Source organism: Dreissena polymorpha, chromosome 10, assembly GCF_020536995.1.
Source record: "Dreissena polymorpha isolate Duluth1 chromosome 10, UMN_Dpol_1.0, whole genome shotgun sequence".
Taxonomy (NCBI): domain Eukaryota; kingdom Metazoa; phylum Mollusca; class Bivalvia; order Myida; family Dreissenidae; genus Dreissena; species Dreissena polymorpha.
The window spans coordinates 61,003,569-61,021,232 of NC_068364.1; the positions used below are offsets into that span (position 1 = coordinate 61,003,569).

Consider the following 17,664-nt stretch of genomic DNA (forward strand, 5'->3'; position numbering starts at 1 on the left):
GCACAAGAAAAAAAAACACACACAACAAGCATTTTGTTTCTCTTTAAATCCGTGTTACCAAACACATCTAGTATTGAAACTTTGGCTAATGCTATAGGGAACACTGATTTTTATAAGTTAACTTTATTTTACGAAATATATTGTGAAATATTCGTTGATTTTGAGTATTCATGTTACTTAAAACATAAAATTATAGTACTAGTTCAGACCAATAATGAATGTTCCGTTAGGTTTTATAAAAAATCATTATTAAAAGGAATCAATATTTAATTGATACTCAATTAAAGGAAGCAATGATTTTAACAATATGGCTGGGTATTTCGCTCAATGATCATTTTCTATATTAATGCATCAGTTGCCGCAAAAGGTTTACTTCCATAATCGTCTGATTTATAGCAAAAAATGAAACTTTAATGACATCGTATATAGTCTCTAAATAATGAAAGGAGACGTAATATGATATCTACTTGTCATTAATGTCAAAGGGTTATTGGCTCATATAAAGTTGCTTTATCTGTTATCATAATGTAAGGTTTAATTTCACACCTTTCATATCTGATTTACAATTTGCAATATTTACCCAACACACCTTGTATAAAATTATGCAGGAAAACCAGTGAAAGAACATACACGCTACCAAAATCTAAACAAATAAAAACAAATTTAAGATGTGGTGATTTACTTATTACTATTTTGTTCCTTAATACGCGATTGCGTTCGATGCCTCTTGACACAATCGATGAGGTACACAATGTTTCGTTCCAAGAGGTAGGTAAAGTGTTCATTCTATTCTCATTAATAGGGTTCGATTTTTCAACATACCTATACACATGTTTTAATGCATTTTTTGTATAAACGGAACAGTGTTTAGTGAAGTCTCTGCAAAATTGACTAAAAATAAATCGCCACATAGACATGCAGAATGTCAAACCTAATGTTTCGCATTTTTATATATTTTTAACTACCCGATCAGATAGTTCAAATGCTCACCTCACAATACGCACATACAATTAAGAAAAGAACATGAACATATACGTATGATGGTGACATGTTTTTGAATTACTAAAATAAGTTGTTATATAGTGGGTAAACAATACGGATAAATACAATGACTGGCCGATCGTGTTTTTCATAGAGTTATAAAATATTTACTATAAACAATACAAGAACCCGTTGTTCACATTAATTTGTGGACTGTGATCTTTTTTGTTAAACCAACAAAAAACATATTTATATTACCGTGTTAAACGAGCACCAAAAAATTATCAACGGCAGAATAATTTGTCTTAAAAAAGAATTCAAATGGGATATGCGCCGCATATTATTAAACTTTAAACAGTTTAGCTCTTTTTTCGAAATAGCTAACACTAAATCGCATTTCCTTTTCAAAATAACATGTTCATTTGCAGCGCAGATGATACATGTTGAACATCTTACACAATCAGATATTTGATGGGTAACAGCACAAAACGTTTCTAATATTATCAGAATATTGCCTTGCAGTATAGAGATGTATTTTTTTTTAAATTGGATACAGTGTTCATCGTTGCACCGAAATCAATTATAAAAGCGGAACAGCGGATTCTACTGAGTTATGTTCTTGTTGTCGTTGTTTTTCCCTTTGTCAATTAATATCATAATACATTATCATGTTATTGTTCGTCCGTGGTCATTGAATAACGTTAGAAAAACAATCTCTATAAGGGGTTTATAAAAAAGTTCTTCATTTTACCGTTCCTAAATACCGATACTGCGATAAGCCCCATTATGTGGTGGTAATCATAATCAGATTTAGAGTTTTAGTCGAGATACATATTACAATTACGCTTATGTTATTACTGCTAATGTGATTTCTACCCTTGCTTCAGTCGCAGAACAAGTCCAAGGTTAAACGATTACGAAGATGAAACACGGTTACATCATATGGCGCGGACACTGCACTTTATATGGTAATGTTCTCTGATTTAATTGTAAACCGTCAATCCGTAAACTAGCAACACGTTCAAAATGTATTCCATTGATGTTATATCCCTTTTGAAGCTAGAAATTCGAAGCAAGACAAACGTCGTTTTCTTTTTAGAATCAATGCATTATGTAATATTCCTATATTTCCATTGCTATTAGAATCCAAATGACGTGTGAATTCCTGAACTATTTCCATTATTAACTATGTCAAACAATATGTCATTGCAATCCCCCGATATTCGAACAACCTGCACTTGAATCTCCCATATTGTCCTTTACTCGTACTTGAAAACAGTCATCCATTTGATTTGCAACATCGCCATGTCTCGAATAATATTATCTAAACGTCCTTTCAAATATAACACATATACCGAAATTCCATTTATTTTCGCCTTCTTTTGCTGTCAATGGCAACGTTGTCAAAGGCATGCTCCTCGTTAAAGGCCACCTGGCTCTCCAGCTGGGCGATCTGCTGTGACTCATACCGCAGACATCGGCCCCACCAGGACCGCTCAACGCACACCTCCTCCTCGGAGAACGTGAAACATTTGCTGCCCAGAATGTTGAAGTAGATCTTGCCGATCATGTTTGCCATCGAGGACACGGACTGACGCAGGCATCCACGAAACCTGAAACGAGACGTGTACAACGGCTTGCTTTATTTTTAGATATGTGCACTTTGTAATCGACCATTCAATATTACGGCAATCACTATTTATGATGACCATGTAATACGATATTGTTATGTGGTTAACTATAGCACGTATGTGTAATTCCAAATAAATTATGACTATTTGGATATACTTGACTAATTTAAGACCATTTCTATATCTCTTCCAAACTCTATAGGTGAGATGAGTCTTGATGATGAACAACTCATGTTGCTTTTATGTATGCGTATGAAATCCACCGCATGTTAGATAAAACATTGTATAATATGAGTAGCGTTCTGAGAAAACTGAGCATAATGCTTGTGCGTAAAGTGTCGTCGCAGATAAGCCTGTGCAGTTCGCACAGGCTAATCAGGGACGACACTTAGCGCTTTTATGACACTTTTCGTTTTAAATGAAGTCTCTTCTTAGCAAAAATCAAATTGAGGCGGAAAGTGACGTCGCTGATAAGCCTTTGCGGACTGCACAGGCTAATCTGGGACGACACTTTACGCATATGCATTAAGCCCAGTTTTTCAGAACGCGGCTCATATTATAAAAAACGATGGCACACATAACGAGGAAAGCATTGCACACTTGTTCAGCAGAAACTTATATTTGAAAGTTAATATGATGCTGAAATGTTGTCGAACCTAATACAACCACAAATATATGTAATTAACGAAGATGCCAATCGATAGATAAACTAGTCTAGGGTATTAGAAACAATTGCCCCAGGCGATTTTTTATTATAACGCCATAATAACATTTTTTTCAAAGCATTCAGATTGTACGGTGGCGTTAATAATTCCAACCATATTTCACAGATGGGAAACTAAGAACAAAAGATGATTCTTAGCCCACGATATCGCATGTCTATTACTAAAGTAATCCGTTGGGCCAAACCATCTAGTAGTCATTTATTCCTTGTAATGTCGTTGCTTAGCAACAAATCACTTAACAACAGACGGTAACTAGCAAAAAATCTAGAACGGGAAGAACAAACAACAGTTATTTTGTGGGTATGCGAGCCGAATGATGTATTTTGTGTTGAATCATGTAGCCAAAATGTATTTTAGTATATGTTTAAGTATACATTTTTTAATATATTGTATTTGTGTTAGTAGTTTTGAATGCATTTTTCTTATTTCTCATAAATGAAAACCCCTAGACCGGAGTCTTATCTTTCAAGATAAGGAAAAAAACACAAATGTCATTTGATCTCACAAAGTGCCTACACATGTAGGGTTGTTAGTTAAGCTAATTTTATGTCCATTAATTAATTATTATTATTTACGATTCCTTTTTAAAATCAAAATATATCATTTACATACAGAAATCTTCCCCATCTCGATGTAATTTTATGTATTTTTATAACATTAACAATCAGGAAGCAAATATCATTGAATAAAGCAAAACTGTCGCAAACTGAATAAGAAATGTATTACATATGATCAAATTGAGCAAATTTTTTAATCAACCTTAAATACAATGACACAATTTTTCTTGGCATAAAAATAAGGGTTCTTTGGGTTTGTGGAAATAAATTACATTGTGACGCCTAATGCATTACTGAACACCATATATGCGCTTAATTACAACTTTTTTAGAAAGCGAAAAATAATGAATTAGATGCATATGCAATTGGGTTTTTCGCTTTGAATGTTTTACTCATGTGATAAATCTTCGTGAGCTCTTTTTTCGTTCCGAAAAAACTAAATAGTTTTTTGGATTGTAGCTATATTTAAATGAAAGTGCTATAGCAATTTGTTCACTTTAAAGCTAATATACATATCATGTAATAGAATTGGTAAAAGAAAATGCGTGCATATATAAATCTTCGTTATTTTAATCATACTATGTTGTAACAATTCTAACAACAATAAACTTATTATTCTCGATTATTGGCTATAATTCGTTGATTGTTTACATGCGTGCATTTGACCTTAACATATGTACATTCCTGAAGTATTTATGGTTATTTGTCTGACAATACATGTATTATGGAAACATCCGTATTATCTGGCCGAAGTTATAGCAAGGGCGATTGGAATGGTGTTTAATTATCCATATAGTTCAGTCTAATGCTACTTTAAGCTGGTTTAATGATACAATGTCTAACACTATTTGGTGTCGTTATTGCCTCTAGAACACGTGGGTAGTTAGTGATTGTACATGTTTAGGACAAACCCATCATTTACTTAATAATTTACCAGATAAAGATAAAACATCCTTAATAATTCATATAATACACCTTTATAAATATGTAACAGTTTGTCAAAATATTCAACAACATAAACATTTTATATGAAATTGAAGCTATCAAAGTCACTGAGTTTAAAAAAACGTTCATTCGGCGAAGACGCTTCCGTATCTGTTATAAGCATTCTAGCACATTGGTATAGCGATTAATTGCTATGATATAAACGAATGTTTACTGTCATCTTGATTTGAGGAAAGCCTTTAAATGTGACAAATTATTAAGAAAAATTGCAGAGAATGATATAGTTGTATAAACTGACTAAGTGAATCGCATGGCCTTACATTACACCCCACGGATAAAGAAACCGCACATATAATTAAGAGCTAAGCATATTAGATAGGATCAGCTTGAGTAGTACAATATCATTATAATGTTCCATTGTTCACATGCGAACGGAGGGAATTAAGGCTTATCCCAATGAATTCGCATGGAATGTGTTCTGCACCAAGAAATCCTCCTTAGGCTAATCTTTCTCTAAGTTATATTTATGCTCAATGCAACCATACATAAATATAGCATGCGCTTCTATCGGTATTTTGACAATTACAGGTCATAGGTCGGGTATCATTGCTATTAATTCACAATATTAAGATAGTTCACAATATTAAGATAGTTCACAATATTAATATAGTTCACTATATTAAGATAGTTCACAATATTAAGATAGTTCACAATATTAAGATGATTCAGAATATAAAGATGATTCACAATATTAAGATAATTCACAATATTACGATGTTTTTAAAACCCTATGGTACTATTAACTGGGCACTAAAACCATACTCATCATTATCACAATAGCAAACAACGTCTCACATAAAAGCATCATCATCCACATCCTCCTCCTTCTCCTCCTCCTCCTCCTCCTCCTCCTCCTCCTCCTCATCATCATCATCATCATCATCATCATCATCATCATCATCATCATCATCATCATCATCACCACCACCACCACCACCATCATCATCATCATCATCATCATCATCATCACCATCATCACCATCATCACCATCATCATCATCATCATCATCATCATCCTGCACCATCATCATCATCATCATCATCAATCATCATCATCATCATCATCATAATCATCTTCTTCTGCATCATCATCATCATCATCATTATCATCATCATCATCCTACACCATCATCATCATCATCATCTTCATCATCATCTTCTTCTTCTTCTTCTTCTTCTTCTTCTTCATCATCATTAGCAGCAGCAGCACCATCATCATCATCAATCATCATCATCACCATCATCATCATCATCATCATCATCATCATCATCATCATCATCATCATCATCATCATCATCATCAATATCATCACCATCATCATCATCATCATCATCATCATCATCCTGCACCATCATCATCATGTTGAACAAGTTTTTTTATCGTCGTGCTCGTATTCGTTCAAATTTACAGTCTCCATCATGCATACATGCACATTCACAAAGAACGCTTCATATCATTATCATCGCATTGTGAACACTGTTAACCGATTTATGCCTAGTGGACTCTCCCATCCTTCTAAATTGGATCAATTTATTTCCAAAATTTGGGATGTCTAGTATATTTATTTATATATTTAGAATGTTTCGCACATAAATTCCTTTAAGCAAACAGCGCAGACCCAGATGAGACGCCGCATCTTGCATAGCCCTTTGTAGTAAAGAGAATGCTGGTACGCAACAAAATGTGCGGGAGTTTGTTTTTTACGGTTGACATATCAAAACACTCGGTCGCTGGTTTTATTACGAGAGTTTAAACAGTTATTGAGATTTATTTATATCTGATATTTTTTTGTTATCTGTTTTATGAAATGGAGTGAAATAGGACAGAATTCGGGTGTTTTAATTGGTATTTTATTCTGCCCATTAATGTTTCGAAAACGCTCTTTGGTTATTGCAAATGGGTTGTACATGTAAAGACAAGTGAACAAATACAACGGAATTGAAATGTAATGCCCATTTTCCGCATTCAAATTTTGAGACATTAAATTTTAAAAAGACTCAATAATCATTCACGATCGATCATCTGGTTCCTTTGATCACCAATAAACTTTTAATTGAATAAATGATCCATGAAATACAAAATATGTATTTTTATCGTTTTCGTACAGGTACGCGAGGGCATGAAAACGACGAAATGAAAATCAACGAGTTCATAAACAAGAAAAAATGCACATATTTTACAATTAACATACTGTAGAGGATTCCATCTTTATGTAAATACAATGCACGGCATTAACATACCACGTGTTAGTTTGTTCGTTTTATAAAAGCGTTATCAGGGTCAAGTGCCGTATATATTGAAGGAATACTTCATCCATTTCATGTTGAAAACAATATTTTAATGTTGTCTCGCACCTTTGCTCCAAAAGAAATACCGTGGTATAAGTCAATTTTCAAGCAAATGTTGAGATACTTGCGATTGTGCATATTTTACTTGAAATTTATACCAAACTTGCTCGCCTGGTATTTGAGAGCATTGCGTTGACAGCTTAATTGTGTTTTTCAGAGTGAAACCTCGGTGATATGAAACCATGTCAAAGTTAAAAGTTAATTAAAACGCTTAAGAGGTGTGGAATCCAATAAACGGCGATACCTTATAAATTAAATTAACACATAAAAAGAACATTCGCGCAGTTTTAACAGCACGCATTTCCGTGTATAACCCAAATTCTTCCTGTGCAAATATATATCATGTTTCTTTATTGATACTCACTGCCCATACCTGTTAAACGCTGAAATGCATTCTATGCTAACCTAAGCGCAGCCATTTGTCTAGTTCCTAGCATAACCTATCAAACCTACAAATAAACCGTATGTGTAGGTAACTACTAAGAGGAGTCTTCGCCATCAAAGTCTTTGCGACATTGAATGGTATCAATATTGCAATGTGCTTTATTCAAAGACGCAAGAATCGAACGCGTCATCAACCCACACAGTATGATTCATTCACAAATACGATGCCAAACATAAACCTAATTCACGTAAAGAATCCTAAACACAATGGTTCTTATTTAAGGCGCACTTATACAACTTCATTCCTTCCATATATTAAAGGGTTTTATGTACCGTTTCACATAGAACTTAGCATGACACACGCAATCCAGATATCAATCTACGTAAGTAATATTTGATGTAATGTAAAGCAACAGGCTATAATTAGGCTTAATCAATGCCTGCCAATAACTTACTTTCGTTGCCTCAGCAACTAATTTCCAAACTTATAAATTGCTGGATGCAAACGATACAAAATACTCTTGTAGATGAAACCTATGACGAGTATGTCTACATTCAGGTATATTAGAAATGACAAACTTATGGGAAAGGTGAGTTACAAATGAATACTTGCTCATGTTGGATCTGTAAAGTATTAATATATGAGCTCTGTCGTGAAAAAACCTGTATATGTGACAAAATTTCACAGTTTTTGTTTTCTATAGATTGATAAAGACTGTTCTGTGCTTATATATATATATATATAAACTTGTGCTACATTATTTGTACCTCAAAAAACAAAAAGAAATAGAGGATATTTCCTTTGGATTCGATGGAATATCGACTTTATTTCACAAGTGATCATATAAAATAATTCGGGCAAAAGCCCGCGAAGCGGGCGTTGACCGTTCATACATATGGAAATTTAGACATAAAATTACATAAGAATACCACATATGGATGCGTCTCAAAAAAAATTGCCACGCGACATATATTTTCGCGATGCTATTTATGACCTTGAACAAATAAAAAAAAACTTTGACATATGCTAAATCACATGTAAATACATACCTCAGGAAAAATTATATCAATGACATCATAATTGTGTAGCGAATCGCACTAAATATTCTCGCATTATTTGTTTTTTTTCGCAACCGTTCCAGAATTAAGACATTACTCAATAATCTCCCCTGAATACTCTTCTTCAGTGTGTATAAGCCGAAGACTGGTTCACTACATATAGTGACAGTCTTTACCAAACACAATTTACGTGAACATAACCCGTCTTAAATATATTGCCGAATCTCAGATTTCTGTCGAATTTATTTGCTTTGATCTTTTCGATATCTTATTGTTATTATTATCCTGACAAATCACAAACGCTTGTTAAAAAATATTTGTTTTAAACATTATAGTTGGCATCTCTATTCTTCCAATATTATCGCGGTATTTCAATAACGACACCTTACTGTTTATTTGTCAGAATTCGTGACGCATTTTCCATTCGCTCTCAGAAAGAAGTTGTACGTGTGATCATGAGCAATATTCTGGTAAGTTGTCGTTGTTTTCCATTAGAAACACATTTATTCACAAAATTTAAAGATATTCAGATCTAACTTTTAGTCGTTTAGCTTTAATTTTTAACGTATTTACACCTCGTCTGCTCGCACTTTACCGATATCCAGAAAGGTTACATATCACTGTAATAAGTTTAGGCCTAAAACCACAAAATCAGATACCTTTGGATTTTCTTACCACAATTTTACGTAAAATATCTTCCAGATTCGAAGTCAACAAAAAACAAGACATTTATAAATTGTCTGCATTATAGATCAGATTTTAAGATATTTGTTGGTTTTCCGTCTTTAGAAGCTGTCCTGCCAAGGCAAGAACTGGGCATCACACAAGCCATTCTATCCAGCAAAACTGATAGTGTTGGTTTACAGAAATCAACAAAGGAGGGATTCCTGAACTATCAAAGTTTCCAAGCTATACACATATATCTGTGGTGATCTTTATTGGTTCTTTATTCTTTATTGGTTCTGCTTGATTACTTGGATGGAACATGTGTGAACTTTTATAGAACTTTAAAAAGTCTATATCTGTCTATCTATAAACAAAAATCAGCTATGGTATAATAAGATCAGATGTGCAAACAATGTCAAAGGGTTGTTAAATTAACAATTTGAAGGTAATTATGCTGAAAAAATATGAAAGTTCCCATGCAAATTTAGTCTGTATATCGACAAGTGTCTGTCAATAAATGTCAAACTAGTAATACAAAACTTACCACAAGTATGTTATAGCACTAAGTACCTGTTGTGATCATTTTTAGTAAGATGGTGTAATTCTAAACAGTAGCAAATAGCTTGTTTAGTAAATGCATAATGTAATTAATATGATTTCCTTTATATTGTGTAATTAATACATTGGTTGTTACTTGTTAATCAATGATAAATGTTTTATGGCTCGTACAAAACCAGCATTGTTAATTTTGTAAAAGGTAATAAAATAACACCACTTTGTAATTTCATATACGTAAATACTCGTGTACTGTAGGCTGATGACAGTGTTTAAGTATTACTTATTTTGTAACTATTATTTTATGTGCAAATAAATGATGTGACGTGTTTTGTATCTCCATACAATACCACATACCTTTTTATATATGTACTGTGTTATGTGTTATTTGAATGTTTAAATACAAAAAAATGGATGATATAATATGATGCATTCTAATATTTGCATTCAAATTGTAACTATAGAGCTAAGTGTATGCAGTTCAGACTGTGATTTAAGAATTGCTACAAAATGGCTAGTTTTTTAGTGGCGACAAAATTTAAACTATTCAACAATAGTTTGCGAAAGAAAATTAGAATCCTGCCAGATACCTGTCCATGTCCATATATTTATTAAAAATACATGGTTATCAAAAAAACTTAAAAAGCTTTTGCCCGTAAATTAGGTAGCACCTATAATCATATTATTGTCACGAGTGGCGCAGCCACGAGTGAAAATATGTATTTTTTATGATCACGAGTCCAACAAATTTTCTTTTTATTTTATTCTTTGTTCACTGTTTATTTGCATTGCAAAAGAGTTTAACATTTCCTCGAAAAAAGGACGTCATTTCACAGTAAAACAGTGAAAAACATCGTTATTTTTCACTGTTATTTTTCACTGTTTAAAACAGTGAATATCAGTTTTATTTCACTGATTCTTCTCTATAAACCACAGAAAAGCATTAAAAAATGTGTTATCTATAACACAAAAAAGTATGTTATAAGTTCGCCAAATCCCGGCACTTAAGAAAGAACAATGATCACTCAAACAGAATGACACGGTTTCTTCAACGGTATCATTTTCATTGGCCTTGATACGTGGACAAGTTTCCTCTAACATTTATTTCACATTCCGAACGCTTCAAATTGTTTGTTGTTTTAAATGGTTGCTTATCTCGGTAAACGGAATTATTGTACCAAAACAAATATTAATATTTGTGAAAATGTGATTAATTAATGAGATTTTTTTAAGACTTCCAATAGTATTAGGTCAAGTTTATTGAGTAGAAAGCAATTAAAAACTTAATCAATTTAGTTTATTGTGTGCCTTAAGACAAATCACTGTCAAACATTTTTGTTTCGAAATTAGAAATACATTAAAAGCCCACTAAAGGCCGGAAATTAGCTCATAAATGTTAACTATACATGGTATTTCATGTTCAAAATACATTGAGGGAAAACAATATTAACTCATGTACTTAGTTACTAGTATCTTTATTAAAAAGGTTCAGTTATAATTAGTTATATATACTTTTAAAATAAAAGCATCAATTTAACCGTACCCCTTTTTATGTATTACCTCGCGTTAACATTTGGATATTTCTTACATTCCTCATGAAAAAGTCATAAAATTCTAATGGAATACCCATCGTGCGTAAACTAAAGCCTAAATCAGCAAAACGCAGAGAAGATATTACGTGCGTACGATATCGTGAAGCCGAATGTTACACATTGGGAAAACTAGAAGACCTCTCACATTCCGAGCGCAGAAAATAATATAAGTGCATACTTCAACGTTTATTATCGACACGTATGTGGGATCAAAGTATTACAAGTGGTTTATTCCTAAATCAAACAGCCCTGTGTTAAGTGCACTAATTCTGCTAGTGAAATGAAGTGTGCTCTAAGTACCACCAAATGCGAATTTTGTAAAGCTATAGTTTTGAGTGGCTGAAATAATCTCGAAAATGCAAGTAATCCAAGGTCTAGAGAGCTATTGATGTAAACTGAATGTAAACATAATTATGCAAGGGATTCTCGAAACTAACATAAGAGCGTAATATATACATTAACAAATGATAAAAAAGTGCATTTTATTGTTATATGAATAGAAGCCTTCTTAAACAAACAGCACTGAAAATAATGTAAGATCAATCTTTAGCCGTCAATCAAAGTATGGGTGTTATCAAAGCGTAAAATCACATAACAATATTTACATATTTTTTTTATTACACATGTGTAATACAACAATTTTAAGCGTTTTCATTGGCTTACTTGTCGTTTATTGGCCAATCGCATTTTGTTATTTTGCTGAAATGACGTTGCAACGTCAAGTGACGTCACAAAATGTAAACAACATTCGGGATTTATCATTATGTTTGCGTAAATATTTATTTAATTTGCTCATTTAAAAGCATGTGATATAATTGATCTGACACTCGTCAGGAAATTCGTAAGTAAGCTCGCTAAAGGCTCGCTTACTAACAAATTTCCTGAACTCGTTTAATAAAATATGGTATGATATGACAACTCGTGTCAGATCCTATATAAACGAAATTTGACACCATTTGTCATCACCAGTGATCTTTACATTGAAATAAAGACATTTTTTTCACAATTTAATGGTGATAATAATTGATGTTTTTCTGTTTTCTGATTATCAATGAAAATCAAATGGCGTCCATTGAGAAGATCTGAAAGCTCTAATACATTCAAAAAGCGACGTCTCCATGTTCAGACAAAACTTGAAAGAGTGCAATCCAACGATCCCGTGAAAGTTGCAAAAATATTATTTTAATCATTCCTTGTTGTTGGCTCCGAATAAAAGATTGCACGAGATTTGCAGCGAATACGTTTTAAAGCACATTTAGATTTCAAAGCATTAATAATGGAAGCACCGCGCGTGATCATGCGTTAACAACTAGTGTATTATCCGGTCGCCATAGCCTGTTACACGATGCACTCCGGTATTTGGTGTCAGACAAAGGTCAAGATCCTGATTTTATTTTGATGTTCAGTAGGTAATTAGAAATGCATATAAACACATGCAACGTCGTTGAAAATGTATTAACACTGCGGTTTTTGCTATTGTGAGATATTAAAGAATGAAATGAAACAAAAGTTTGTGAATGGACAGCCACACGGAAACCACATGTTAATGATGATTCCATTTAGAACGGCACGCGAATTTATGAGGGTAATCCGCATTTGAAGATGCCGCAAAAGTAGTGCTTTTGTTCACAGGAAAGGTCCGGCTATTAAACCTGATCATGCGGCGAAACAAACGAATAAAAGCGGTGAAAATGCGGACAAAATATAAGTGGCCCGTACTTCTTTGAACTGGCAAAGCAAAACAGACACTCACCTAATTTAATCTATCCGAATTCATAAAACTTACATGAAACTGGTCTTTAATATTCGAGTTAATGTAGACAGGCTGGTGTCTGTGAGTTTGTTGAACGCTGGTGTATTTTGCTCGTTTATTCGATATTCGTTGTTTCGACGAAATGACGCAATATAATTCTATAACATAGTGTATGCTAATAACATATTCGACTGATGTACTTTAAACGCAGCACTAGAAGCTTTCAATTCATACTTGAATAAGTACGTTGCAATCTATATAACAATTTATAAAGGATATTTTATTGAAACTATTACGTTGCACCGTGATTCCACAACACATAAACTGACAGTACAATCGGACGTTCCATTAACAAATGCCGTCTGATGCTGTTGTTGCTGTCTCGCCTGCGCTTTTCTTCGGGCGTGCTGCAGACGACAGCTGTCACCAGAAATGTAGCTCAACAGAAATACAATCTGACCCAGCTAGTCTTAGCGACAACAGGCTAGCGAACGGAATGTGCTGTAATAAATTCCTTCTTTCAACTTCCATTTATCGATGTAAACAATTCTCATTCTGGATTGTTGTCATTTATTATTTCCATTATTTGTATTTGATTTTTGTTTACGATGATATATGATTTAACTTGTTTGCCATAGTCTGCAAATGTACACAAAACATAACAAACGTTTATGAATGAAGTTGATGTATGAAACATACATGAGACCAGAAAAAAACCGCGGAAGAGTTTTTGCGAAATAATATGTATTTGCTTAACGAATTAATAATGTTAAACATATGATTCGCGTTCTGTGAAAACTGGGCTTAATGCATGTGCGTAAAGTGTCGTCCTATATCAGGGACGACAGTTTCCGCCTAAACTTGATCTAAGGTAAGGAAAGACTTCCTTGAAACTGAAAATACCATACAATCGGAAAGCGTCGTCCCTGATTAGCCTGTGCGGACTGCACAGGCTAATTTGAGATGACACTTTACGCACATGCATTAAGCCCAGTTTTCTCAGAACACGACTCGTATGCATATTGAACATTCGTCATTTTTTAAATGCGCGTTTATGTACCCATTCTAATAACAAACGCCCTGAATGTGTCATTTCAACCATAGGTTGAGAACAGGTGAACACGAGAGTCAACGTTTCTGTTTGTTGTGATAAAGAAATGAGTCAACGAGTACTATTTAATAGTCTACGATTCTTTTAAAACTTGTTTCGCGCTTTTTTTATTTTATTGAAGTCGACATGATTACCGGTACAGGCATATTAGTTGTTTTCTACTAAAGTGCTATATGTCGGCCAACATTCACTGACATGAATGTGTATTTTCTGCAAAACGTTAAATTAGAGAAGCAGTGGCCAGTGAAATATGACTATAACTCTCCTGAGCATTTATCACGACTTGCTTACATAGCGGTATACGAGTTAAAACATCCGTTGGAAGCTTAACGCAGTAAAATGGTGTTTGTGTTCAATAAGAAGTATTTAACGGTTTGTATAGCATTTAAGTTTCAAATACCTCTCTTACCACTTATTTCTGAACCAAAATGTAAAACACCTTAACAAGTCATTATTCGGGACTTCGTACATTGATCAATTCGATAAATGTAAGCGGTTTTTAATTGATTGTATTTAGCTCGGAGGTGTAGAAGAAAGCAAAACACATAAAACAGCCTTAAACTAGTATATTCAATCAATGTCTGTTCTTTTCTATTAACGTGATTACAATTTAATTTATTGATCGATAGGTGTATGTGTTTTATGAAATAGATTGAGAACATTAAAATCCATTTAAAAACAAATTCACAAATATCACAAATACAAATAAGAAACTTTTTTACTATAACTTCTTGTTCAGTTCTTCATTACGGTGTCTCTTAGTCCCATAGTTCCCATTGGAGACGTTTAGCACATGGGTACAAGTACATCTAAAAAAACTCAGAATCATATACAGCGCGTAGAGTTCCATTATCACAAATATTTTTTTCCTGATTTTTTTTACATCAATAAGTGCAATAGTTTGAACGGTGTATGACATAAACTGGTAATACCAAATTATATACACATGTAGTCGGAATCATCGCATTCTGTAAATTGCCATGTTTGAGCGAGCATATTAATGGAAAAATAATTTCATTGCTCTTTTTTTAAATAAATGTTTATGTACCTGATATAGTGTTCTATATCTATAGGCTCGGAGCCTCCTGTCTGTGAAAGTAGAAAAAAGTACTAGAAATTATGTTATCCTGCGTGTGTGTTAATCGCGTATGCTTTTTGCAGATGTTATTTTTATGCTAACGACCATGTTACCATGGCTTGTTTTTCATGCGATGGGATCCTGGGGTCCGTCTTATCAAAGATCGTACGACAATATTAACTTAAGATTGACTTTTGTTATTCTAGAATATAAGTGATTATGATCTGTATGTTTCAAATATCAAGGATATTTGAGAGCTTTTTTGAAAATGAATGGAAATGTTCAACAAAAGTAATTATTAATGTGACGGTCACATATTTATGGCGCTTCGAAAATTGCATCGTAAGGTGAGAATGTCGTACGATGTTTGATAAGACGGGCCCCAGGTCCGCGTTTCGACTCGTTTTTTATTTAGTAATTAAAGACCACCATACTTCTGAGCGAAAAAATAGAACATGTCTTTTAATTTGTGTTTCCGTAAAGAAATTTTCACCGCTAATCGCAATCAAAATTGAAATATGCGATGCACATATTATGTATATGTATACATGTTTGTATAGGTCACGGATCATATATATGTTACGTATGGTAACTTTTCGCTGATCGCACTCAGATTGCATTCCTAGAGAGTTATCATCATGCGTACTATAAGCATGCATTATTTCACTCAAACACTTAGCGCTGATCGCATTAAAATTTCCACACACAAAAACTTACCGCTGATCGCATTCGCAATGCAGCAAGCTATGAAAGCGGTAGTTGAAGAGGTTGTGACGTGAAGTGAACGGCGGGATGACGAGGGGACAGCAGTTCGTGGTCGCGGCAACACATGTCAAGCTCATGATCGTCCCCCAGATCATCAAAGCACTGCGCCAGGTCGCCCTTGCCGCACCATTTTGTGCCAGGAAAGATCAGAACGCTGCTGAAATCGAACGCGCCGCGTTTCGAACGCTGACTTTTCTTTACCGGCCCTGCTGATGACCGTTTCGAGATGTTGTGGTCTTGGTATTTTGATTGTGTTATTTTCTTTGGCGCGGGAAGAATGTCATTGTAGCTCTTCAGTTTTTCAGGGTCGAGTGTCTCGATAATTTCTGCATAAATGTCGGTGATGTTTCCGGATTTCGATTCCTGTTCCGCTGTCGCGCTGGCATGGTCCAAAAAAATGCGACATTCTTTCCGTAACGTTTTCATATTGACGTAATAATTGAGCTCTCTCAGTTCTGTTGCTTCTTTGAACGTCAAATACGCAAGCGACACATTGTGGGTTGTATAGTTTGTGAGTGACGTAGATACAAAAACGTTCCCGAAGTCTTTCCTATATATTTCTCTATCACCTATGATAAAAGATGATATAAAATCCATCATCTGATTTGAGTCTGACGAGAGGTCGCACTCTTTCAACGTGCCTCCCTGAAACACCGCCTGAAGTATCTTCCGGCCGTCGGTCACCTGACGTAACGTCATGGCATAGTCCGGCGAGTAGCCGCTAGGGAGAAACGTCTCCAAATACAGCGTCTTGTTGCAGGCGATTCGCGTTTCGCGCTCGCCATGTGCGTTTATTCGAACGCCGACGAAGTTCGTCGGATGCATCAGGCGAGTTCGGATACGAATCCAGTGTTCGCCGTCGGGATGAAGACCTCGACATCCTCCGCTCTCCGCTCCCAGCAAAAGGTAAAATATTATAACCGCTATTTTCACTTGGTCCATTTTTTACATATCCAGAGTGATTTTTCACATTTTCATTATATATTAAAACACAAACTCGTCGAACGGAATATAGATTTAAATATCTATGCTATTTTTCCAAAAAAAAAACATTTACCCGATTAAGACTCATAACACTTATTCCGGTTAGCTCCACAGAGAATACACAAAATATCGACCAGTTGAATAATGTTTCGCAGAGTGATTGAACGTGTCAGCACGAACAACCGTCGACAATTGACTGAAGTACAGATTAAGATGCAGTTGTAGCCTTGTGAAGTGTAATGTAACCGACGCACTGTATCGCTCCAACTCTACAATGAGGTTCAAAATATCCGATCTACCGGTATTTGGTTATAAAAGTGACTGTCTGCAAAAGGCTGTGAACGATTGTAATTTAGCCTGAAAGTATCGGTCGATTAACGTATTTCGTGCATCGGCTATTTTAACATTCACCATGCGAAATTAATATGGATTACGAAGTTTGTTGCTAACGTTTTGCCCTTAACAGCCA

The 17,664-nt window shown here is 34.4% G+C and overlaps 1 protein-coding gene across 2 annotated transcripts in view; it reads right to left on the reverse strand.

The window, feature by feature from the left end:
• LOC127847725 (uncharacterized) overlaps positions 1-17,372 on the reverse strand; it is a 129,748-nt gene extending 112,376 nt beyond the window's left edge. Inside the window, exons 1-2 of one of the 2 annotated variants that reach the window (XR_008034136.1) lie at positions 16,164-17,372; positions 2,489-2,594 (exon numbers count right to left, since the gene is read on the reverse strand). Coding sequence is in view for 1 of the 2 variants with exons in the window: in XM_052379824.1 (XP_052235784.1) it covers positions 16,191-17,153 (963 nt within the window). In the remaining variant the exon portion in view is untranslated. Of the gene's footprint in view, positions 1-932; positions 2,595-16,163 lie in introns of those variants that run through there. The other variant, XM_052379824.1, reaches the window with a different exon arrangement.
• Between the last annotated feature and the right edge of the window lie 292 nt (positions 17,373-17,664).